The following is a 24,724-nucleotide window of genomic DNA, read 5'->3' on the forward strand; positions in this document are numbered from 1 at the left end:
TAACAGAGATTGGGCTGTGGTAGGCAGCGTAAGCCGTTCCTTGCAGAGCTGCCATGTGCTGCCTTTTGTCCCAGCACCGGCGTTACTGCTGCCATGAAGTTGTTTTGGGTTGGATCTTAACCCCTTTTCTTTCTCTTGGCTACAGATTGTGCTGTCGTCCTTCAAGCACGGCCTCTTCAGCGGGCAGTGGCTGCAGCGAGTTAGTTACACTCGTTGGGAGGGCATTTTTCGCTGCATCCCCATCTTTGGCATGTCTTTTGCCTGTCAGTCGTAAGTACCTGCCATTCCCGCTTCTGGCAGTTGTGGTGCGCAGTGAGTTTTTGTGAGGGCAGAGGGTCATGAGGATCTGCAAGGGACAGATACCATCTGGTTTCCTATTTTATTTTAATCAAAATATTTTACAGCCCACTGAAGTACAGCATCTCATTCAGTTGTGACCCTTTTGTTACCTAGATGGGGGAGGGAGTTATATTTCACTTAGGAGTTATTGTACTTGAGCAACACAAGATCATTTGGGCCAAACACATCCTCAGTGTAACGCACATTGCTTCTGGTACAGCTGCGTAAGTGATGAATTTCCCCTGTTTCTTGAAGGGAATGATTGAGTACCCGGAAAGGCAGCAGGGCCATGTTGCCTAATGGCCGCAGGGCCCCCCGTGGGGTAGTGTACACTCGCGGCTGCTCTCTGCTTCCCCGCATTTCTTTGAGAATACTTGGAAGATTGCACAGTTGTTGACTTTGGAGAGTTGTTCGCGCATTTCCAGTTACCTGCTTTTAACGAGGGCTTCCGTTGGCACGCGGAAGGACGCAGTGGCAGACCAGGCTATTTTCATGTTTCTAGCAGCATTACCTTCTGCACCAAAATGGCAAGTGAGCAATACGTGCCTGGCCAGAATAGTAACAGACTTTAAATAGAAGTGTAAATCCAAATGTGGACACGGAAAAGACCATCCTCATTTGGAAGGCTGGCAGAGTTGGGCTTTCCCCCCTGTAGTTCTAGCAAATGGGTAGCATGCCAACAGTAAATGAATGTGACAGATAAAATTTGTTCAGACTGCTGTGTTTACACCCACATGCAAGATCCAAATCATCATTTTCCACTTATCGGCTCTCTTGGCAGCTCAGTTCCTACCCGAACACGCTCCAGTCTTGCTGTTTAATGTCTCCATTACAACTGGCGAAGGGAATTGTATTCTTTTATAGCTTTACCTTGTTAACATTTTAGAGTTTTTAAATTCCAGTGGTTTTTTTTTTTCTTATGGTAGCCACACAGTACCCAGCACAATTTTGCTGGGAGTTGGAAATGCAGGGAAATCATTTGATCTGGACCAGTGTATGCATACCTAAATATAGGCTCCGTTACAGCACTTACGTGGCAAGCCAAACGTAAAGCTATGTGTTTTTTCCAAGCATCAGGGCAATACACCGTCCCCAGCCCAGGCAACCTTTATAAGCGTGTTATTCTCAGCTAGGCAGGTTTAATTTTGCTAACCTCTGAATCACCTTTCTGAAAAATAAATGATTCTAACATAAAGCAGAGAACCTTTCCCTTCAGCACATAAATGCAACATACAGTAAAGACAAATAAATGCACTATTATTCTAGCTTGAAAAACTTGACCCTGCTTTACTTGTGAGTTCAATAACTTTCACTCTTTAAAAGCTATCCCGTTGTTGCTGAAGTTGCAAAGTAGGTCACTCCTCTACAGTTATGCAGCGTGGAAATTTGCTGTGGAGCTGAGAGCTGGGAGTGCAAGGACTCCAGGGTTACCGCTGCTGTAGCCTCCTTGCATGACTTTGGTCGGGTCACTAAACCCTCTACTTAGAGGAGTCAGTAGAGCTTTCCAGGAGAAAGCTTCTAATTTCTGGAGATGGCTCTTCTGGTGCAGATGGATGCAAAAATGCTGAATTCACAGGGGTAATAAAAGTCAGGCTGTTGTTCATTGCCCCTGTGAGCATCAGTTCCTTGTGGTCTGAGTTAGGGCCGGGCTCAGAGAGCCTGTACGAGGTGTGCTCCCTGCAGTGAAGGTGAAGAACAGGTACCCTGAGGTAGCTCTGGCTGTCTCTGAAGCAAGGCCGCTCTTAATGCTTGTGCTGACTTGCCTGCTCTCTGCTCAAGAGCCTTGGGCCCTCTTTGAGGTGTGTAACAGATAACGTGGGGAAGGATCCCTGCTCCTTTGCTGGCCTTCAGTGCAGTCTTTCTGCTTAAAAAGAAACCCTGGAGCATGAGGACGTGCTGCTTGTTGCAGCATGCTTCTTGTCCTCGTGCTCCGCCTTGAGAGCTGGGCGGTGGTCAGGGGGGCCCAGCAGCGTGTTGTGGGGGCCTGAGGGACACAGTGCTGGTCCTCCAAACCCAAGCTGGCCAAACGGGTGCCCTCATGTGATGGCAGGAGTCCTGGGTGCTGCTGGACTTTGCATGGCGCTTGTCCCCATGTCACTGCTGTTGCTCCTGCACTAACACGAGCCTGGCCTGGCTGTGCCACTCCACGCACTGCAGAACCTCTCAGCTTCCCTCCTTTCTTCTCCTTCATGTGCCTGGATGTTTGGCTGGCCCCCTTCCCCTCGTGGGAGGTCTGGGACATAGTCGGTTAATCTGACGGAGGTTCCAGAATGGAGAGACTCCTGGAGAGGCTGCTCTCCTTGCTCCCTGCCAGTAAGTGGCTGTCACGGTGCTGCATTCACCGACCCTGTGCGTCTTGCAGGTTCCTGTGAGCCGATGTGCTCAGCTTCCTTTGTGCAGCACCGTGTGATGTTAAGGGATTAAGGGTTAAGGATTTTTCTGCTTGGCCTCAGTTTGACACACTTTCTGTTAATGGCTTTGTGCCCACTGGAGCTGGGGATACCCCCTTCCCATCTCACTGGGTTCTCCCCCCGCTTCTACTGAGAGTTACTTCAGTAATGTGAAGCCACAGTGTAGCCACTTGACTTAAGTAACAAGAGGTTAATGAGTTGCTAAAATATGCACCTGATGTCAAAAAGTACATTCCACATGCTTTCCAAGTCTGTAAATACCCCAAATCCCGTGTTATTGGTTCTCCCAGCTTTCTATGAACTCGGCTCTAGCAGCAGTGCTGAAATATTACAGGCGTTGCATTTAGTTTTGTTTGTTTAACTTTTCTTTTAGACAGTGTGATGCTCTAACCTTCTTCCTGCTTTTACTCTGTAAACACTGCGTTGCTTTAATTATCAGCATAGAGAGCTCCAAGAACAATAATCTCCAATGCGCTGCCTGGCCTGGTGCCACTGGTGTTTCACTGGAACAAACGGTCATTCATTTTGCAACACTTTTGAACCAAAATGTTTACATCACACGTTTAGCTCCACGTGGTGGGGTGGGGAGAGCAGGAATATTTTTGCAACACTTAAAGTTATGAGTGTTCTGAAATCTCTTGGCATTAGCAATATAAATTGTGGAATAGCAGTGAGTGTTTATGCTCCATAGGGGGAAGGTGTCAGGGATTCTTTGCTGCTGGGCTGAGGCAGAGAACATGCTGGGGTTGGGGTTTTCTCTCTCTGCAAAAGGTTTCCTTAAATAATTTACCCTTTTCTACAGTCAGGTCTTGCCTACCTATGATAGCTTGGATGAGCCATCTGTTAAAATCATGAGCTCCATATTCGCTTCTTCCCTAAACGTGGTCACCACCTTTTACATTACGGTAAGACACTTCCCCTTCTCTTTCCTTGCCAGAAGACACACTCTGGAGGGGCAACGGGGATGATGATTTATCTTCAGTTGGGGCTGGTTTCTGCTTATCTGTATTTATTCTGAAAGATAAGTCGTGTTGCTGAAAGCAAAATTAGATGGGAGATGATGAACCGAACAGGGCAGGAGGCATTTGGAGAGTCCAAATTTTCAGCATGGCCCATTTCCTTGGGTGGACGCAGCATGGAGACCCCGCTTTTCCATGCGCATCAGCCTGCTCTCTGCCTTCCAGGGCCCAGCCTGGAGCTGGAGATGCTGCCCAGAGTTTATGAGAGCTTCTTTCAGCCTGTTGCAGTTGGAAAGATATGAAGAAAGTTATGCCTCATAAAGCACCGGTTAATAGAACTCAGTTAATAATTCCTGAGAAGAGCCTTGTCCTATGAGCTGGGCTGCTGTGGGGAATTGTTATGGCCCCTCCTTTGTTGCAGGGGCCTGTCGGTGGGCCTGGCAGCAGAGTGTCATCGCTCTGTGTCACGAGCAGTGGCAGCATTCCCTGGCTGCAGTGAAAGCCCCTGTATTTGGTGACAAACTTGCCTCTGCTTTTAGGAAGGTCCCACTGTTTGTTAACCGCCTGTCTCAGCTTTTGGGGGTGCTGCAGCTGGGGCCGCTGGCAAGTTCTCTGTGGAGGTGGCCCCGCATCCCCTCCTTGGCTGTCTGGTCCTAACTCGTGGGAGATTGCTGTCCTGCACCCTTTTGTAAAGAGCAGATGTGAATGTGCTTTGGAGTCAAACCCCTCCACTCACCTCCCCTCCTGCCGCACAGGTGGGCTTCTTTGGCTACGTGAGTTACACTGAAGCCATTGCGGGGAACGTCCTAATGAACTTCCCTTCCAACCTTGTGACGGAGATGATTCGAGTGGGATTCATGATGTCGGTAGCTGTGGGGTTTCCGATGATGATTCTCCCGTGCAGACAGGCGCTGAACACCCTTCTCTTTGAGCAGCAGGTAAGATGCTCCTGTATGGCCAGGAGCAGCTGGCTGCCTTGGCCTGCACCTTTGAACTTGCTTTTTGAAGGGCTACTGTGACTCTTTGGCTTCTGCTGCTGGCTGCTGACCTGGGCTACAAATGTGACTTGGTTCTGTGAGACTCCACTGACGACTGCATGTTCCTGACTTGTGGTGGGGACTCGCTATCCAAGGGACAAACCCTCAACTCACAGTAAAATCCTAAGTGCCTGGTGTGTGGTAATGGTGCAGCAGGAGGCCTGTGGCAGACTGTAAATCCTGCTCTGCAGAATGGTTAATCTCTGGTACTTGTGAGGTTCTTGTCCTCTCTGCAGAGGAATTTCATGGGCAGAAGTGCTGGAGCTGTGAGTCTGAAGCCTGCTGTTGCTCTGCTGTGCCCCAAGTCCCGTGGCTGCTACTTCCCTGCTCCGCTGGGGATTTCGGCTCTCGCGCAGAAGTGTTACACAGTTCAGAGCCGAGGTGGTTCTCCCCCTCAGAGAGAGGGAGAAATGTGCTTTTGGAAACAGAGGAGCCTCCTTATTTCCTGCTGCTCCAGCTGGCATCCTTTTGCTGGCCAACTCGATCTTGCTTTGCATTTAGCTCGAGCTTCTGTTCCTAGCCTCAGAGCCCAGCCCAGCCTCACTTCTTGCTTCTGTGTGTGCCTGCTCATTTCTGCTCTTTTATTATTCTCATCCTTGCACCTTTGTCACTGGCCCCCTGAGCAGCCTGCTCCCCTCCAGGTTCAGGTGTCCCCTTCCTCCAGTGCCTCCCCTTGCTGTTTGGTGCTGGTCTGGTGCAAAGCATGCGGTGGAATACAGCCCCCTCCCACACATTCACCTTTCCCAGGGTCGGATCTTCAGACAGCCTTTGTGACTATAGTTGGTCTGTCTGATTTAGACTGTAAGTCCCTTGTGGCAGTAGCGTGTTCTCCTCTGTGTATTGTACGGCACTAAGCATGCCGATGGTATTCAGTAAATAACAGTAAGAGATTGTGGGAATGTTCTGAGGCCTTTGTGTATCTGCATAAATAGAAACCTCTTAGGGCAGGAAATAAAACTTGAGCAATTTATAGCTCTAAATCCTGCCACTTCTGCCTGTGAGAAGCCCCCGGCTCTTTTCTCACATCGGGAGGGCCTGAGGGTGGGACAAGACGATCAGTGAAAGCCAGCGGGTGCAGAGGAGTAAGCGCTGGAAAGGCTTGGGAAGACTGTTGTTCTTGCTTGGGCTCAGCTCGTTGCTCTTCGGGTTCTGAGCGTGTCACTTTGCTTTCCTCTCCCATCTGTGCAGCCAGGAGAGCGGGGACCCGCTGGTTCTGCAGGGCATGTGGGTTCGCTGGGTCCTCTGCCTTCTGCACCTCCCACTTGGAGTGCGGGGATGGGATGGGAAGTGGAGGGCATCGGGAAGCCCTCTGATATCAGCAGCTCCCCAGCAGCACTGATCCTCCTCCCTGCCATTTAGCTGGGGTGTCTTCCATCAAGCTGCAGGAGCTGGTACACGTGGTGTAGTGCGGTGGGAATAGCCCTGCTCCCGGCGGCGTTGGGGTGCACCTTACCACAGCGAAAGCAGAGCTCTTCCCCCTGTGACCGTTCTCCCTCCTGCCTCCTCAGCTGTGCTCCTTTCTCATGCCCTCGGCCTCGGGGCTGCCCGCTGAGGCTGGACGGCTGCAGCGCTGGCACGGACCGGGATACAGCTGTACGGTTCACATTTGGGGCAGGATGGAAACAGCAGCTTTGGCTCTGTGCCCCCCATCAGTCTTGTTCTGAAGGCTCAGATGCAGTTGCGTATTAAAACTGCTCAACCACGTCTAACAGCCCCCCCAGCATTGGCTCTGCAGAGACCACAGTGTCGAGGTGACGAAGCTGCTGGACCCCGCTGGGGTAATTGCTTAGGAACTGCGCAGTTCTGATACAGGAGCTAAACTCACTCTCCCTCTCCCACCTTTTCCCTTCCAGCAAAAAGACGGTACCTTCGCTGCTGGGGGTTATATGCCCCCACTTCGGTTCAAAGCCCTGACGCTGGCTGTTGTGTTTGGAACCATGGTAGGAGGCATCATGATCCCAAACGGTGAGCGAGGAGCTGGGGGCAAGGGCTGGTTGCTTGGCTGTTTTCTCTGGTCTTTTTTTATTTGCGTTTCTGGGTGGGGTGGCCAGACTCAGTGGGCTCTGGCAGTCCTGGAAGGGGCCTTTGCTGACTTCTTTTCTTCTTTGCCAGTGGAAACAGTTCTGGGCCTGACAGGTGCTACCATGGGAAGCCTCATTTGTTTTATCTGCCCGGCTCTTATTTACAAGAAGATCCACAAGAACGCACTTTGTTCACAGGTCAGTGCTGATGCTGCTTGATGTCTCCCTAAGCCCTCTGCAGAGCCTGGGAACGTAGTTAATTTGGCTGCAGGAGGGAAACTGCTCAGCACCTCCTCCAGCCTCCCTCTCCAGTTTGCCCGGTACAGGTGGGAGCTGTTCTGGTCGGCTGCTCTGAGCAGGGTTGCTTATGGGCATGCAGCAGAGGAGGTGCTGACCCGGTGCATGGCCTGCCCTGTGCTGGAACACCAGCTCTTTTTGTCCATCCAGCAGCAAGTGAAACATTCATTTGGTGCATAAACTGCTGCTTCCAGTCCACCTTCTGGTGGGCTTCAGGTTCTGTATCCGCAGAATGGGAAATCCAGGCAGCCTATAAAACCTTAACAGGCCTTACATCCCAACCTGCTCAGGCTGGGTAAAATAAACACGGTTTCTCAGCGATGCGGTTCTTGCTGCTGACCCTCAGCTTTCTGGTTTCAACCAAAATAATAATAAAAAGGAACACACACATAGAGGTGTTGCTTCAGGAATTGATTTTTAAAAAATTGGGGTCGTTTGGAGGCTGTTAGAAGTTTAGCTTTTCCTTTTGCTCCAGTTTGGATTGGCCTCCTCAGGGACTGAAACAAAGTGGCTCTTTGCTGGGCTTGATCTCTCTGCTTCTGCAAATACTGTGCTTTTTGTGGGGCTGAAGTTAACGTGTTTTGTTTTTTTCCTAACAATAACTTAATCCGCTGCCTTTAGCAGGCCTCTGCCCCAGCATTGCCAGTCACGACAGTGCTGGGCTGGGAATAAGGTTTTCGGCAAACTGCAGAGTCAGCAGGGGGAGAGGACGACATTTTTGTGGGTCCTACAGAACTAATGGCTTTTTCTGTGTTTAATGACTTGTGGGTTTGCAAATGTACATGAAGTTTTTAAGCAGGGCATATTTTTTTCTTTCCCCATGCTTTCTCTGACACAAGGAAATAGTCCAACTTTCCAGCTTTCACTCTGGATTCTGACACTTTGGTCCTAACTTCTTTGACTGAAACCCCAAGCAGGAGCCTGAATGCCAGCCTGGATTTTTCAGGGAAACAAAGAGCACTTTCAAGAATTGCTTTCTATTCCGGCTGAGCCAGAACGTTTCTCTGCAGTGCCTTGAAACTGCACTTAGGATGTGCTGAGCTCTTAGACTGGCTGCACAGAGGCGACTGTCAGCTGCCCGGGGTTGAACAGTGGGGCCCTCACAATGCTTGACCCGAAATGCTGGTCACACGGCTGGTGAAGATGTTTGTCCTGCAGAAAGCCCCACAAAGGAACAAGGGCTTATCTAAAGTATCAGTCCCCAGGTTACCCTGGCATTTCAAGGGGCTGGTAGCAAGCTGTCCAGTTTTCTCCTGAATGATCCATTATCTGTCAAGTTTGCATACTTGCTTTGACCGATGCACTGAAGTGCTGCAGCAAGGGCACACCTGCCTTCAGAAGCGCGCTAGGCTGCAGAGCACCTCCCCGCCTCCGCTCTGGAGCCAAATTCTGAGCCCCCCCTCTCCTTGTTCATCCAGGTCTTCTGCAAAGACTCATTTATTCTTTCCCTGAAGGCTCTGTCTTTGGTCTCCTCCTTCATTCCTGCTTTTCTTTGATCAGGCACTCCACTCCATCAAAATATGCTCCTGTGAAAAGTGGCAGTTGAGGGGGAGAAGGAGCCGGCCCTAGGCGTAGCTGTCCCTTCCTGCTTTTCTCTGTCTGAACAATGAACACGTATCTTCTCCCTCCCTCCGTCATCTTTAGCTTTCTTCCAAAGCAGCAGACCTTCTCAATGCTAGCTTTTACACTTGCCTGAGTTATCTTGACTCTTGTGGTGCTGCTGCCGAGAACTGGCTGCTTTTATTGGGCCGCCTCTGGCATCCGGCAAAGTCCCGTGTTGGGCAGCTTACGGGGCTGGCGAGACGGGGAGTTCAAATTTACTGGGCTGGGAACGTGGTGCAAGGTGGGGCTACAAAATGGGAAAGTTGCACTAGAAGTAGTGAAGAGGGTTCCAGGGGCAGGGATGTGGGCATTCCCAGGTGTTTGCTGGTCAGCAAAGAGCACTGGCAACTTCTACCAGCGAGCTTTTAATTATTGCAGCCGCTCATTAGCCGGCTGGGGCTGGGGCCGGGGCTGGGCTGGGCTGGGGGTGCGTGGTTGAAAGGCTTGCAGTGTTGGAAAGACAGTCAGCTAGCAGAGCAGTTAAAAGGCTTGAAGTCAGTCATGCAGCGCTGCGAACGAACTGGGGAGAGCGTTCTCTTTCTTGTGGTTAAGCATCAAGCTGTAAAGGTGCGGATCCGTGTCCAGCTGCCCTCCGGGAGCCTCGAGCCAGGGGGACAGTGAGGTTTGGCAGAGTGCTGCTGAAGGTCGGGTTAAGGTCTGTAAACAGAGTGTTTAACTTCGAACAGGAAGGTGTTGGCTTCCCAGTGTTGACACAAGCCTGTCCAAGAGGCCCCTCCTAGGGAGGCCAGAGCTGCTGTTGTCCCACTTGGGGAAGAGGAGCTGTGGAGAGGCTGCTCGAGGTCAGGAAATGACCCCTCGGTCTCGCTCCTGTGCGGATGGAAAAGAGATTCCCCTCTGCCCTCCCTGGCAGCGTGGCGGCCAGCGCACCTTCACCGCAGGCACTTTGGGTCGGTACGGCCCTTCAAACGGCATCTCTGCAGCAGTGCAGCAGAGGAGCCCGGCAGTGACCGGGGCTCTGCATTCCTTCGCCATGACTCTGTCCCTCCAAGCGCTTGGTGTCCAAAACAGCCCAGCTTGGAGGATGTCGTCACTCTACACAAATGCAGTTTTTTTGCTTCCCGCTGATGGCTCAGGCGTGGTTAGAGATGATCTGGGCTAATGGCACTTCTGTACAAAGTTCGAGTTATCTTCTGGGAGGAAGGACGACCGAGGGAAGGCGACCAGCAGAGGAAACGGCCGCGTAAACTTCCGCTCCTGAATTCCCGACCGTGCTCAGAGCACTTCTCTCGGGAGACAGGCTCTTGCCTTGCTGACCTGCCTGCTGGAGCAAGCTGCAGCCAGAGGGCTTTGCGTGTCCACTTGTTGTGTCCACACAGAGAGGCCCTCCTGGGGAAGGGTCTCAGCTTGTCAGAGATGTGAGGGGCATCCCTCCTGTGAGACCAGACACTGGCTTATAACTGCTTTGCTGTGCTGACCCTCTCCTTGCTCCAGGTTCTCAGCTCTCCAGCTGAACGCTCTGGGAGTGGGTGGCTCCACCGTGCTTGGTTCCTTGAGCGCTCAGTCCTTGCAGCCCCCATTCCTCTTCCTTCGATTGCCAGGTTAGCCTTGGGGGGGTCCTTTGAGTAAAAAGTGCCTGGTTTTCCATGTCAGGAGTGTCACCGTGGAGTTAAGCCAGATTGTGGACCTCTTTATTCTGGTCTTCACTTGCTGATGGAGGAGGTGAGGAGGAGGTGTGCTGACGGGGGGAGCTGAAGGTGAGGGATGGCTGCTGGTTCGTGGACAGCCCAGCCTGTCTTTGACTGCCACGTGTGCCCGTACCCGCTGCTCCGGGAAGCTCACAGATGAGCTCCAAATGTTAAACAATCAAAGGGGTTTTGAATCTGAGGCATTCAAGCCCGTGGTTCCCCACTAAGATAAGAAACAACAAAAATCCTTTTAAAACATTTAATGTTTTCAGACGTTTTCTACAGTTCCCTCCTCTCCCACGTTGCTTCTAGTTCCTGTGGCACCAGAATAGATCCTCTTTGTGGAAACGCTCTTCCTCTCCGCTGTTGTTTCTGGAAGATGCCAGAACAGCTCTGCAGTCACCAAATGCATTTCTGCCAGGGCTGTAGATTGTGTGAGGGGAGGAAGTGGACGAGCTCCAAGCCGAGGGCAGCAGTGGCAGGGACCTGCTGACTCTGCTTTTGGCCTGAGCAGGGTGGCAGGATATCTGCTCTTTGTGCACCCACGCGGCAAGGCAGGGAGCAGATTTTACTTCTGTTTCCTTTGCAACGTCTCTAAGGTCTGGCCTCTGCTCCCTGGCCGTGCTGCTCACCCCTTGTCCAGAGCTGCTTCATGTCCCGCCAACCTTTTCCTTCTGCAGCAGGCGCCTGTGTGTCTGCAGCGGGGTGCTGAGAGCGGGGTCTCCTGGGCCCAAGGCTCTGGCTGTGCTGGCCCATGTTTCTGTGCAATCCCCCTCAGCATGAGGAAGGAGAGGAAAATGTTAGCCTCTCCTCCCTCCCCTGAAGGTGCCAACATTTTAACTTCTCCTTTCAATTTCACCTCTCCCCCTTTATTTTCAGTTTTCTCCCTCTGGCAGCTTCCCATTGTAGCAGTGCTCCCCTGTGTCTGTCCCTGGTTTTCTTCACACCGAGTAGCATCCTTTCGTTGTGCTTTTTGTTAATCGTGATGTGAATGCTGCAGGGTAAGGATTGTGGGGGAATAGGGTGAGTCCTGCAGGATGTGGTCCCCTTGTGAGACACAGCCCAAGCCAGAATCGCCAACACTCTGGATGTTCCACTGCTCTGCCAAGGGGCCAGGCAGCTTGTGTGGTTCCTACTGGACAGCAGCAAGGTCGTGTACCAAAGCAGCATTTCTCCTTTGCAGGTTGAGACTTTTATGCAATTGCCTGGTGAAGCAGGCATACCAGGTTGTTCTTGTTAGGCGCCTGGTGGAAAAAGCGGTGCCTGCTCCCCAGCAGCCAGCACGGCCACAGCAGGGGCAGGGATGGGCGAACCAGCAGTCTGCTGTCTGCAAGCTCCAAGCATCGAGCAGGACAGCCATGAGGTGCAAAGAAAAGATGCAATTTGCAGCATTGTCTTGGATCCTTTGCTGCCGCATGCAGAGCTGCAGAAATAAGCCAGATCCTTGGCATTTCAGAGAGCAGGATATTCTTAATTAAAAAAAAAAAAAAAAAAAAAGAGAGAGGGGAATTGCTGCATCATAAATACCAGTTTGCTGCAAACTTTCAGCTTCCTGGCACTGCAGAGGCGTTTTCTGTTTTGCATATGATAGTTCCTGTAGCTTCTGTGGTCGGTTGTGAAAAGGAGTTTGTGGGGATGTGGGGAGACCCGAGTTTCTAGCAGGAGGTGCCGCTTCTTTGCCTGCTTCCTTCAGCACGGACTGTGGCCGACTCTCTCCTACCAGTCGTTCGCAGTGCTGTTGACGTGCATACCAGGTTCCATGAGAAGCCCTTATTGCGACAATTGCAAATGATTGTAAAAGGTAAAAATAATACAATAGGGTTTAATTAAATTTCCCCAGTCAGCATCGTTGACCAGCAATCCGTCTGCTCGGCTCTTCGCTCCAGTACCGCTCCCGTCCGGAGGAGCAGGGAGGCATTTGGCAGCCCTGCCACCAAGCACGGCAGGCGTTCCTCTGCTCCCATTGCTGTCGCGCATCGTCTTGCTTGTCCTTCTTGAGTTACCCCGTGAATTGCTAGTGCTCCCGGAGATATTTTTATTTTGTGGAGAGAGTTTTTTTAGTCTTTCTTACGGCTCATGTGGATATAGATCCTTTTAGGTCAATTTATCATTAGATAAAAAAACGTAGAAATGTTCTTTTTGGTGGTGGTCACCTCGGGGTGAGCGGGGACTGAGCAAGCGGCTGCGTGGTACTTGGTTACCTGCTGGCATTAAACCACAACAGTCGCTTTCTCCTTTTTCAGCTAGAGACATTCTGTAGAGCTCTTCCCTCCACAGGGTTCGGATTCTTTCTGTTTTTATTCTGTTTGGTCCCAGCTTTCTGGAAATCAGTGAGTTACATCTTATCAGCTTCTTGAGTGCTGGCCGCCAGGACTTGTGTGTGGACATCTTATTCTTGCTTTCAAAAATAAGAATATTTAAACAACTCCCAAGAAACCTTTCTAGGCTGTAAACAGGTCAGGTACCTCTGTTCTCAGCCAGACCTGATTTCATGGTGCTCTAATGTAGCTGCTGGAAATATCAGGGAATGAGTCTTTGCAGCTGGTCTCGTGTCTGCCACACGCATTTTTCTACCCTTACATCCTGTCCGCTTGCTTTTCAGCCCTTCTGATAACAGGAGTTGCCTTTTCAACAGCTTCCAGCATCTGAAACTTTCCTTTGAACGCCTCTACATCCAAATACAAATCTGAGCCAAAAGCTACTGGTTTTTTCTTTTCTGCCTCTTAAATTTCCGTCCTGTTCTCTCCCTGTTACTGACATGTGTAATTGCAAATTGCAGTGAGCTTTGAATTGTTTAGAGACACTGTTTGCATGAAGAATGCTGTACAGAGCAGTCCCGTTTGTTTTGCTGTGCTAACTGAAGTTCTGGCATGTTGTGCAGATTATACTGTGGATTGGCCTGGGAATACTGGTTATTAGTACCTATACCACCTTGTCTGCGACAGAGGACATCCCTGTGAAGACAGAAGTGGTGGGCTTGGAGCACCTGGATGGAGAGGAGAGCAGAATTGACCAGGATTCAGTCAAAATCCCAGGTATGTGTCTACTTGAGTTGTGCTTCCCAGCCCTGCTCCCAGGTCCACCTCATAAGGAAAAAATACGTATTTTTCTTATTTTAAAAAGTGTGGTGGAAGCAGGGTCAATTCCAGGCAGCTCCATGCATCTTCACAGCATCCCGGGGACTTTTCCCAAGAAAGGCTGTAGTTTTGCCTTCTGGAAAAGCCTGGTGCAAGCTCTGATGGTACCTTGTGGGAGCTGTTCTTTTGAGAAGGGAAAAGAAAGGTAGGGTAAGGAACAGAGCATGGATCTACCCGTTCAGGGTAACAAATGCAGCTCTGTGAGTGCAGCCCAGCGATGGCTCCGTGTTGGCCACCTGTATGAGGGGTGTGAGTGTCCAAACAGGGCTGCTTTCACCATTTCTGCCAGTACATTGTCTGCAGTTCCAAGAACAAGCCATTCATTGCACTCAAAGGTATGTAAATTTATGGGCACTGACTTTTTTTTTGGTTGTGAGGATATAAATTTGGTTCGGTTTTAGCTCTGACAAAGCCCGTGATTATGCCTCAGCTTTGTTTACTGGTTCACATTATTTATTATTTGTTTACTGTGGCCGTTGATAGAATTACGGCCAATCCCTCCCTTCCCCAGCTGCAGGCTTGCCTTGCAAGGCCATTGCTAGCAGGTGTCGCCTGACCCTGCACTGCCCCTCGTCTGTGGCTGTGTCCTGTTTCTTTATTTTATTTTTGTTTGGATCTACTCGTGCTTTTTTTTTTTTTTTTTTTTTCCTTCTTTTGTTCTTTGGGGGCCTTGAAATATCCTCGCAGAGATTGAGAACGGAAGGGAGAAAGGGGCTGTCTCTTCTGGAGATCATCCTCCCTCCTGGTTGTTGGCTGTGTTCCTGCTGAGCAGCTTTGAGTGTCTCCGAGACACCGGTGCTGCTGCCGATAACATTCACTCCTGGGTTGCTCTGTCCCTGGCAGTGCTGGGGTTTTATGCGTTTGCGCTCGTGGTTTACCCAAGGCGTGCATGCCTTCTCAGGCACTAGGATGCCCGTGAACTCTAAGCAAAAGATGCTCTCAATCCCTTAATCGAGCACACTCAGCAGGGCTGGGAGGAGGGATGCAATTGAATTCTTCCGTCTTGGTTAATTTTGGAGCAGTAATGGCCAAAGAACAGCTGCTTGTTTCAGGAGGAGTCGCTAATGACACGTGTTCTTGTGACTGGGAAAATAAAAAAAAGTCCCATAAAAGATGTTGTCCGCTGGAGTTTGCTAAATCTCTTCTCCGCTTCTTCTCCGCATGAACCAGGGTGGCAGAGCAGGACGCCCACGTCTAATCATGGTGTCGCACAGCGACTCGTTGGTTGCCCTGCCGTACCCGCTGTGTGCACCCAGGGCTCATTGCCATTAGCCTTCAGTGCGTGGTACTTGGTGCTGGATTAAATAATCCTACCTGAGAGGAAGGCGGGTTTAGTGCTCCTGGTTCATAAACTTCCCAGGGAGGAGCTGTGCAGCTCCTGAGGCAGTGACGAGCATCTGCCCGGGGATGCTCCGCTGCCCTCTGAGCTCGGTCTGGTCCCTTTTGTAGCAGGGGACTGCTGGCTCTGCCCTGGGAGCGCAGCCTGGCCTGGGTGCTCCATCCCCCGGGAGGAGGCAGCGGGATGGCGCAGGGGGAGACGGAGCCGGGCAGAGGAAGGGGAACAAGGATCGGTGCTGTGGGAGCAGCGGCGGGTGGATGGGGCTGCCCCAGGAGAACCGCCCCGTGCCTTGGATCCGTGCCTCCCTGTGCCTCTGCGGGATGTCGGCCTGACTAGCAATGAGAGGCGTTAAATGGTGCCCTTCTTCCCCCTGCTGCCCACCCCGCAGCTCCCCCCTCATCCTCTCCTGGCTTGTTTTGCAAAGGCAGGAGCCTGCAGCCTGGAAAACGCCACAGCAGCTGCATCCTGTCATTCAGGGTGCACGCAGGATGCGGGCTGCCCCGCATCACCTGGGTGCCCCGCCGGCGCACATCTGGTCCGTGTTCCTCGTGTGGGGCTGCAGCTGGAATGCGCGGGCACTGCCCTGGCGCGAGCAGTGGGTGCTTGGCCCCTTCCCCAGGCGGTGGGTGCCGCCGGGCCCCTTCCCCGCGGCCCCCGGCTGGGAGCTGCCTGGCCCAGGCAGACCTGGGGGCTGCACGGGGCCTTTTCCCAGTGCTGCCTTCACTGTCTGACTTTTGCCTGTCAGCATGTGAGAGGAGTTTTATTGGCCTCTTTGATGTTGCGGAGACCAGAACTGTACAGACTTTCATTAAAACTCTGCCCTGTGGGCCCTGGGATTATGAATATTAGAACATTGCCCTTTTATGTGAACACGTATTGACCAGCGAACTCTGAATAGTGTTTTTACTAACAACACCCAAGTGCCCATTACAGCCCCTGTCTGTATTGCTTGAGGTTTACTGTCAGCAGCTCTTCGGGAAAGGTATAAAACCCCTTTCAGAAACATTCTGCTGCTCCGTGCAGCGTGTGCGCGTATGTTAAAAGGTTGCTAAGCTGCCTGTGAAAGCTCATGAAGGCAATTATCCATTTAAAAAAAAAAAGCTAATTAGGCAATTTCTCTCTGTATTTGAAAGCACCCTAGAGGGTCTCATGGGGTGGATTAAGATTTTGTAATATTTTTCAGCTCCTTACTTGATCGTTGCTGCTTCATTTTCTTTTCTCTGGTGTTGTGCAATATCGGGTAACAAAGACCTGATTCACGCTCCTTGTGCAAGAGCACCCTTTCCCCAGTGCTCCAGGGAGCCCGCGTGCTGGGGACCCTTCTCCATCCATCCCACGTGTCCTCCTGGATGTGGTGGTCTGAGTCACACAGGCTTGGGTGAAACTGGGGTCTGTGTTTGGCTTCTCTGCTGGCACGCAGCAGGGCACGATGCTGAGTGCTCCGCAGGCCTGGCGCTGCAGCTGCATGTTTGCCCCCGAAAAAGAGACCTGCCTGGCTGCAGGCTGCGTCCCCGCTGGCGTTATTAGCCAGAGCAGCCCCGAACATGTGTGAAACGTGGATTATGCACAGCTCCTAATAGCTGCAGGAACAGCTTGACTCTGCTGCAGCTCTCCCTGGTGCTTTGTGCGAGCGAGCTTTTAATAGTGCCTGTGACACAGAAAAGGAACTATCAGCCTCTTGTAATTTGGGTTCGTTTTTACTGCTGGTGCGTCAGGAGACAACTGTGAACTAATTTCAGTGATGCCATTCGATAACCTTGTGAAATCTGTAACCGTTTCGGGGGGAGGGGGGTTCTGGGAGGCACAGCTGGGGCGGGGGGGCTGTGTGGGGCTCCCCAGGGAAGGCTTGTCCCTGCCCTGCTTGGGGCTGCAGGGCTGCTCGGCATGTTTGAGGGCAGTGGTTCACCCCCATCCCTCTGCCCTGCTCGTTCGTCTTCATTTTCCTTAGCTGGAGCTTGTGGATCTTGCTCTGTTTCACTGCGCCGAAGCAATTTGAGTGAGTCTGGAGCTGGACCGGTATGAGCAGGTCCTGAAGCCCGTGTGCCTTGTCAGCCCTTGCATGATGCTCCAGGCATCGCTTAGCAGCACGGAGAGGGTGCTGTACTCCCCGGGCTCCCTGTACTGTCCCTGGGGCTCCCGGGGTGCCTGTGCCGGATCCCCCTTGGCTCAGGGGGAGTGCGGCAGGGCTTGTCTTGCCGCCTCTGCCGAGAGCTGGGGGTGCGCACGCGGCTTTTGGCTACAGTCGCTGCTGCGGTGGACGAAAGCGATAGGAAAACTGTGTGAGGAGGGATTTAATGCCTTTCTGGGACCATTGCTACTATCCGAACCAGGAGCAGGGGGAGAAGGGAAGCTTTTAGGTTGCTAATCATGACATTTTATTGCAGCCTAGAGAGGCTGTTGGCAAACCACAACACATACGCGCGCGCACGCACACACACAAATCAGTTGCAGAAAGCCCTGGCTTCCCTGCGCCGCCCCGCGCGTGCGAGCCGAGCTGCCGGGGAGCGTCGTGAGCTGGGGCAGCTCGGCTGGACCCGCTGGCTGCGCCGAGGCACAGCGAACCCTCCCGGTGCTGCCTGACGCCCAGGTCCTGTTGTTGTGAGCCAAAGAGCTTTTACAGCCTCTCAGCCCTTGCCTGTGAAGTCCAATGCCACTCATAAAACATTAAGAGGCGCAGCATTACTGTAACGCTCTCCAAAGGGACCTGGAGGGCGACTAGACAGTTAGAGCGATTATTACACATCCCGAGCAAAATTGTTCTCTGCAAACCACATATAGCCCCTTATAGATTTCCATGCAGTGTGAGAGGTCGTTAATTCACGCCCTGATGATGAACTTAATTTTGTTTCCTGCTGAGCAAATGACGGCTTAGAGGCAACTTTGTCTTATTATGGCGTGGAGGCTTTTATTTTTGTTTGTGTTTTGTTTGTGTTTTGTTCTTTTCTTGCATTGTTTGCAGAGTGGGGAATGTGCTTCTGCCTCTTGATTTATGATTAACTCTTCTCCCAGCAGTGGGGCCTCCCCCGGTCCCTTGGTATGTCCCAGACCCGCAGGGGGTTTCACCTGCTGCAGGGTCCTGTGGCCAAGCCCTGCCCGGCACAGGGTTAGCTCTGGCTTTAACTCCTCCATTTCCCACTTGCGTGGAAGGCTTCCCCCCCTTTTCCTTTTCATTTCCCCTCTTAAGCATCATCTTGCCGCCGTGGGAACGGCTCTGCCCGCGTCACGGGTCTCTGGGTCCTCTGGTTTCGGATACGTCGCAGCCTTCTCCAAATGCAGCCATCTCCCGCCTTCATGAACCAATTAACGAAAAACTTTCCTCCAATAGAGTAAATAATTTTTTGCTGTGAGGCCAGGATTTAGCTGGGAACATCCGCAGCCGTGCTGAGCGCTCCTCTCCCCGGCCTCAGCCTCCCGCTTCCCAGGGCCCCCGTCCAGGGCTGGGCACCGGTTCCTGCAGTCCATTTTTTCCTGAAAGGAGGAGTGTCCTGCCCTGACTTGCTGAACCCTGGGAAGTCCCTTAATGGAGAGAGGGACCCTTGGGTACTAGATTTTAATTTCTCAGAAAATCCAAGTCCTTTTCTCCCCTCCCACTGTCATTCCTGAACCAAAGAAACTTGGAAAGCCGGCCAGCCCCTGCGCACGTCCCTCCAACGGGGCGCGGAGCTCTGGGCCAGGGAGTCCGTGTTTCTGGAGAGGCGCTGGGTCCTTCTGGCACGGATCCCTCTGGGCCAGAATTTTGTACTTTTCCCCCCCCAGCTCGGGTAAGGCCCACGCAGCTGAAGTTGTGGCAATCTCTGCTTTCCCATGAGTTCATCTTGTAATAAATCGCACCAGCCCTGCGGAGGGGGAGGAGAAAATTGAAAGATGTTTATAGAATTAATTCCCCAAAGGAAATCGCATGGGGGAGGGCAAAAGGGGGGAAGAGTTGGGAATTTTTTGTTACAGAAGATAGAGGAGTTTTTATTATTTTTTTTTTACTTCAGTTTGTTGGATGGAAAAAAATCTGCAGAACAACTTCAGTGCTGGGAAACAATTAAGTTTCCTGCTCTGCTGCTCCTCTGAGGAGCTCAGTCCCTGTCCGCGCTATGTGGGTTGCCTTCTTCCACCCTGGGGTCGCAGGGACCGTTTCCACCCGTGGGACATGCCACGAATTCCACATGGTTACTTCAGTGCTGAACCCAGCAACTGGTTTGACTGGGATGCATCTTCCAGAAACGTCCCATCTCTTTGAGGGAAGGGGGGGGGGGGGGGGAGTGTGTGTGTGTGTGTGTGTGTGTGTGTGTGTGTCCCGCCCTGGAGTTCCCCTTTGTGCCTGTTCAATCGCGCTCCTCAAAACTTCGTGCCTTCTGCGGGCTTGCACGGCTCTCCTCCCGCCTGCCCATCCTTGCGGCGTTCAACGGGCTGGGGAAACGCTCGTGTGCTGAAAGGAAGAAAAAAAATGGGGAAAAAAAGAAAAGAAAAGAGGTTTTGAGCCTCTTCGCAGGGTGCAGCCAGCACAGGCGGGCGATGGGGGCTGCGGCTGCACCCCACCGCGGGTTCTCCCGGTGCTCGGGGGTCCGGCGCGGGGAGCCGGGAGGATGCTACCATCTGGCGGCGTGGGCTCGCAGCGGCAGCCGGCTCCATCCCCGCTCCATCCCGCTCCATCCCGGCCCTGCCTGGCTGCCTGGGCTGCCGCGCCGCCAGCTCTGTCAAAAGCCTTTGTAGGGAAACCAAACAGGGGACCCCAGAACAAAAGCCCCAAGCCCTCCGTACGAATGCTGGAGGGAAAATAGCTGTTTGGCTTGTGTCGGTAAAAGGGGCTGCAGCAGGCAAAGCAATCCCTCGGTGCTGCCGGTGGGCCGGCAGCGTGGCCATGTGTAACCTCCTGCAATGAGTTGTCCTGCCTTTGCAGACCAGAACCCGGCAGCAGAGGAGGCAGAGGATGGCCGCAATAAACCCAAACTGCTAGATGAGAAGGAGGAGATGGAACAGCCGCAAATCAAGGTGCCCATGCAGGTACCCAAGAGAGAGGAGGAGAGAGGAAAGCTGGAGGAGAAAGTGCAGCTTGACCGTCCTGATCAAGGTAACGAGGAGCCAGGAGAAAGGGTGCTGGTGTTGGGGCTGGGAGGTGTATGTTGCAGGACTATTTTGGATAAAGATCCTGATCTCTGTGCATTATCTCATGGACTGAAGGTGATTTAGTGTTTGATGCTCTCGAGGCTCATTAGGAATGCAGCCTCCTGATGAGGAAGGGAAGGCAGGGCTGAAAAAGGGCAGCGTGTGCTGGGTGTGCTGTGAGCCTGCTGCCTGTTACCTTCTCCCGTCAGTCCCAAGCTCCCTAACCCTGCCTGTTGCCCACCCTAGGGATCGCCCTGCCCGTGGGGGAAGCGCATCGCCACGAGCCACCCGTCCCGCACGATGAAGTCGTCGTGGACATGGGGCGAGAGCGGGAGGAATCTGATGAGAACAAGCTTGTGCCTGGAGGAGCCGACGATCATCTGCTTAAGCTGGCGCCGGAGGAGCCAGCCGTGCCGAATCCCCAGAAAGAAGCACTTGGCCCGAAACAAGGGAAGGAAGCGATTGCTGAGAACCAACTGCGGGGAGGGACTGACGAGCCTGTTAAGAATCCAAAGAACGTCCTGGAGGTGATCGTGCAGCAGGATGGCAGGCCGCCATACAAAGAGCTGGAGCCAGATAAACAAGTGCTGGAAGCCAAGGCGCAAGCTGCTGTGCCGGACGGTGAGAAGAAAGCTGAGGCTGCAGGTGACGGGGAGAAATCAAAGCTCCAGCTCCCCAGGAAAGCAGAGGAGGCTGCGAAGTCCGTGGAGAAGGAAGCCAACCCTGGTAAGCTCCCTCCACAGCGGCTTGTCTGAAAAAACTCTCCTCTTGGCCTGTAATCCCCCCGGAGACCGGGCAATTCGGCTGTTCCTACCTACGCCCCAGTGTTCCCTTTGAATTTCACGGGATTAGCACGTGAGCGCGCACAGCCCCTTCAGCAGCTGTTGGGGGAAAGGAGGAATCTGGTGGCTTTGACAGCTACTATAATATCTGTCAAACAGTTGTTTGCGAGCCTACTAAATGTCAGGTGCCATGCTGTTCCTGTGTGTCTCCGAACTCGCTGGGGACATGGAGCCGGGAGATCTTGACAGGTAACACATTGCTAAGTGCCCGTCTAAAAGCTAGTTAGAACAGTTCTTGCATTTTAATTGGCTGAGGTAGTTAGTGCTGGCTCGCTGCCATGCGTCTATAAGATTGTTAAATATTTTTTTTTATTACTTCCCTTGCAGTCATCGGGTTGAATGTAAACTGTGCTGGCTTAGGCAGGGAGGGACAACACGATGTGGAGTCATTTTAGCGAACATCTGCCGCTAGAGCATCCTTATTGACAGCAAAGGTCTGCTGATCTGTTGGCTTGCAGGTGAGAAGCGGGAGCTGCCCTTCCCGGACAGAGTGGATCAGCTGGAACCGCGTGAGGCCCGAAACACCAAGGAGAAGCAACAGGAGAACACGGAGAACAAGCTGGAAGGTGAGTGTGCGTCCCCAGGGTGCGCAGGGAGGGGAGGGTGCTGGGCTTCCCCCAGGAGCCGGCGCTGCCAGTGCAGGATTTCTGTCTGCAGGACGGTGCCAGCCAGCGCTGTTCTTGGCGCTTGCCAGCACGGAGCTTTAGGCCGTGGTCCCCTCCGCCACAGCGGCAGTTGGTGCCTGTCCCCGGCAGGCTGGCGCAGGCTGGCTGTGCCACGCTGCAGCCCCTGGCAGAGCCATGTCAGGACATCAGTCATGCCGGTGCCCTGGCAAGAGCGAGACTGGAGCAAAACTGTTTGGCTGGTGTGAGACAGGGGGAGGTGGGTGGGCATCGCCCTGCAGCCTCGCAGCATGGGGCAGACGTGGGCTTTGGCACGAGGGGGGCTGTGGACACGTAGCCGCGTGGGGGAGCGGTGGCAAAGCCCTGTCTGCTCCTTCTGTGGGGCTGCGGTGCTGGTACCGTGCGGCGAGCCCTTCCTGGGGCTGAGCTGGTTGCCTTTGACCTTTGCCTTGTGAGAGGGGATGGAGCCTGGGCTGGGACCTGCAGCCTGTGCATGGAGGGGTCCCACGGCTCTTCGCCTCCGTTCTGGTCCGGAGGCTGTGGGCACTTGGCCCGATGAACGATGGCAGCAGGCAGGCTCTGCTCCCAGGAGGCATAGTGCCCTCCTCTTTGTTTGGTGGTTGCATCTTGGTTTTCTAATTATTTTCTTTCCGTTCTGTATTGCAATGGGACTTAAAAAACCGAGTGTAAAAAGCTAGCGGTGGGTATGGACTGTGAGGTCTCCTCACATTTCAAGGAGGACGAAGGGACCTGAGTTCCCCTGGGGTTTTCCATCTCAGTCTGTGTGGGACTTGCCAAAGATGCTCTCCCATGGGGATGGCAGCAGAGGTGGTCTGGGCTCGTTCTGCTCCTCTGCTCGGAGCTGAGTTTCATACTCAGAGGCTGGGAGAGGGTGGAAAGGGTGAAAAGATGTCAGGGGAGCAAGGCAGGGGCACACAGCCCCGTGGATGCCCTCTGCAAACAGCTGCCTTGCCGGGACTGTTGTTGGGTGCTTGGGCTGTAGCTGCCCTGGGCCCTGTGAATTCAGGTGCTTTCATTTTGTAATTGTTTAAGATGTTTTTTATGAAGAGAGCCTGTTAAAACCCAGCCAAAGCACTGGCTGGGGCCTGCTTTCCTCATGATCAAAGGAGGAGCCGGGAGATAGCGTCGCCTTTTGTTTGTGTGGAAGAGGTGTGCTGCACAAACAGAAGAGCTGCACATGTTTGCAGAGCTCTCAGGCGAGAAAGGCTTTGATTTGGCATTAAACCTGTGCCTGCTGTGTGTTCAGCCCAAACATTCCCATGCTGAGCTGGGACCTGGCGGTCTTGGAGAGCGAGATAGTAGAAATGACTTCTGTTTTCATTGTTTATTCTGAGCAAAGTGCGAAAAATAAACAGATCTTGAGAAGTCAATTGCTCTCTTGAAATGACCAAATTCCCCCTCGCAGCCCAGCTTTCTGTAAACGGAGCAGAAAGGGAATTCCAGGGGCCCTTGGCTAATGGTGCCATAATGTGAACTGGAAATATTTCTCTGTAATCACCTTGTGGGTGATTAGCGGGACAGGGGGAGGCAGTGCGTGCTGGAGAAGGATTAATCTGGACAGCATCCCTTTTTAATTTAAATGGCATTTTACAGGCTATTAATTTTGACATTATTTCCTGTGGGGCATAATAGTCCAGGAACACCTTGAGTTTCAGAGGAAGGCTGCTTGCTGGTGTGGGAGGCAAGCGACATGCAGTTTTATACCCTCCAGATGCGATGTGATACGGCTGGGTGTCTGTCCAGGCGGAGAAAAGGCTTCAACGTTTCCATGCAGACCTGAGACTCATAGTTTGTGCGTGACGTCTTGCTTGCAGTGAGTGAATCAACGTGAGTCACTTGTGCTTGGCCCAAGATGCACTCGTCTGTTCTGTGACTCCGTGGCTGCGAAGGGCCGGTGGGCAGGGATTTCCTCCTGTGATATGGCACGGGGAGCTCAGCTTTATTGCGATGGCGCTGGGCACGGCAGGAGGAGGGGCTGCCTGCCTGTGCCGCTGCGGTTCCCACCTGCCTGCGCTGCTGCGTGCCAGAGTACTCGGCCGCTAAACCTTGGACTGCTCCTCGAGATCCCAGCCCTTCCCCTGCGCGCAAAGCCAGCGTCCTTGGCAGGATCGCTTGGTGGGTGTTTTCCATCTGTGGGCCAGGCTAGACCTTGGCTGAGCCAGGGTAACAGGCAGCGGTGGCCTCTCATCACTCTGACTGTCAGCTGGGACTTGTTCCCTGAAAAGACCCAGCTCAGTGTCTGTGCGTCGCATTGGGTTGATGTTTCTGTGTAGGTTTATCCCACTGTGTGGGTGGTTTCCCTCTGAGGGCAGCCCCCTGTGCTGTGCCTTAGTGGGCTTCTTCCAGTTTCTCCTAAGATTGCCCATTTGCTGTTGCTGGCCTTGCCAGGCTCTCTTTAGCTGGGATGGTGTCTTTGCCGTGCATTCAGAGAGGAGCTGCTTTTGAGAAGCCTGACCTACCTGGAGAGCCAGCCTGCAGCAGTGCTGGGGCTTCCTCCCGGCACTGCAGGCTGCTTTAACGGCAGCTTCACCTGGCGTGGGCAGCCGAGCCCCTCGCTCTCGGCTGGCTTCTGCCAGGCCCGTCCTCATCCAGCCCCTGAACCGAGCAGCCGCCTCGTCCTTCTCTGCACTGGGACCCCAGCAGCGCAGCTCCCCTGTTCCTTTTTGCAGCTCTTCTTCCTGAGTGGTTAATGGTGAGAGCTTGGGTTTGATTCCTCCAGCCAGATCTCCCTGGGAGGACAGGACATGCCTTAGCAGGTGTGCTAGCGAGCAGCCAGCCCGAGTGTTTGGCTGCTGGTCCCTGCGGAGGTGTGCCGGAGCGTGCCGCTGCGATCGCCGTCAGCAGAGCCGTGCCGTGTCCTTCCCCCCCAGCGAAGGGCAGTATTTGCAGAGCAGGGCCTGCTGCCAAGGAAAGCCCCTCCAGTGCGGAGAGGTGATGAGTGAGGGCTTTGCGTCATGGCTTTTTTCTTTTCTTTTTCTTTTTTCCCCCTTTTCTAGAAGCAGGGCAGGCGAAACTGCTCGATCACGCTGTGCTGCTGCAGGTGATCAAAGAACAGCAGGTACAGCAGAAGCAGCTACTTGACCAGCAGGCAAAGCTGCTGGCTGTAATTGAGGAGCAGCACAAGGAGATCCACCAGCAAAGGCAGGAGGAGGGAGGAGAGGAAAAGCCAAAGCAAGGTAAGGACATCACCAAAGAGTGTGACCCCTCCCCAGGCTGATCACTGCTCAAAGCAGCTTTAAAGTCGGACTGCGAGATATCTGAGTCCCTTGGGCATATGGCAGGATCCACCCTGTGAAAGCCGTGGCTGTGGCTGACCCCGGCCTCCCCCGCCCCTGTGCGTGGGCATGCCGCTC

The 24,724-nt window shown here is 53.1% G+C and overlaps 1 protein-coding gene across 1 annotated transcript in view; it reads left to right on the plus strand.

The window, feature by feature from the left end:
* Positions 1-24,724, plus strand: part of SLC38A10 (solute carrier family 38 member 10) — a 38,706-nt gene that overhangs the window by 10,483 nt on the left and 3,499 nt on the right. Inside the window, exons 6-15 of the mRNA XM_040582136.1 lie at positions 146-270; positions 3,553-3,655; positions 4,465-4,647; positions 6,600-6,711; positions 6,859-6,965; positions 13,194-13,347; positions 19,680-19,850; positions 20,132-20,611; positions 21,186-21,293; positions 24,368-24,547. Of these exons, the coding sequence (XP_040438070.1) occupies positions 146-270; positions 3,553-3,655; positions 4,465-4,647; positions 6,600-6,711; positions 6,859-6,965; positions 13,194-13,347; positions 19,680-19,850; positions 20,132-20,611; positions 21,186-21,293; positions 24,368-24,547 (1,723 nt within the window). The remainder of the gene's footprint in view (positions 1-145; positions 271-3,552; positions 3,656-4,464; positions 4,648-6,599; positions 6,712-6,858; positions 6,966-13,193; positions 13,348-19,679; positions 19,851-20,131; positions 20,612-21,185; positions 21,294-24,367; positions 24,548-24,724) is intronic.

The sequence above is a fragment of the Falco naumanni genome, chromosome 1 (genome assembly GCF_017639655.2).
Source record: "Falco naumanni isolate bFalNau1 chromosome 1, bFalNau1.pat, whole genome shotgun sequence".
NCBI classification, from domain to species: Eukaryota; Metazoa; Chordata; class Aves; order Falconiformes; family Falconidae; genus Falco; species Falco naumanni.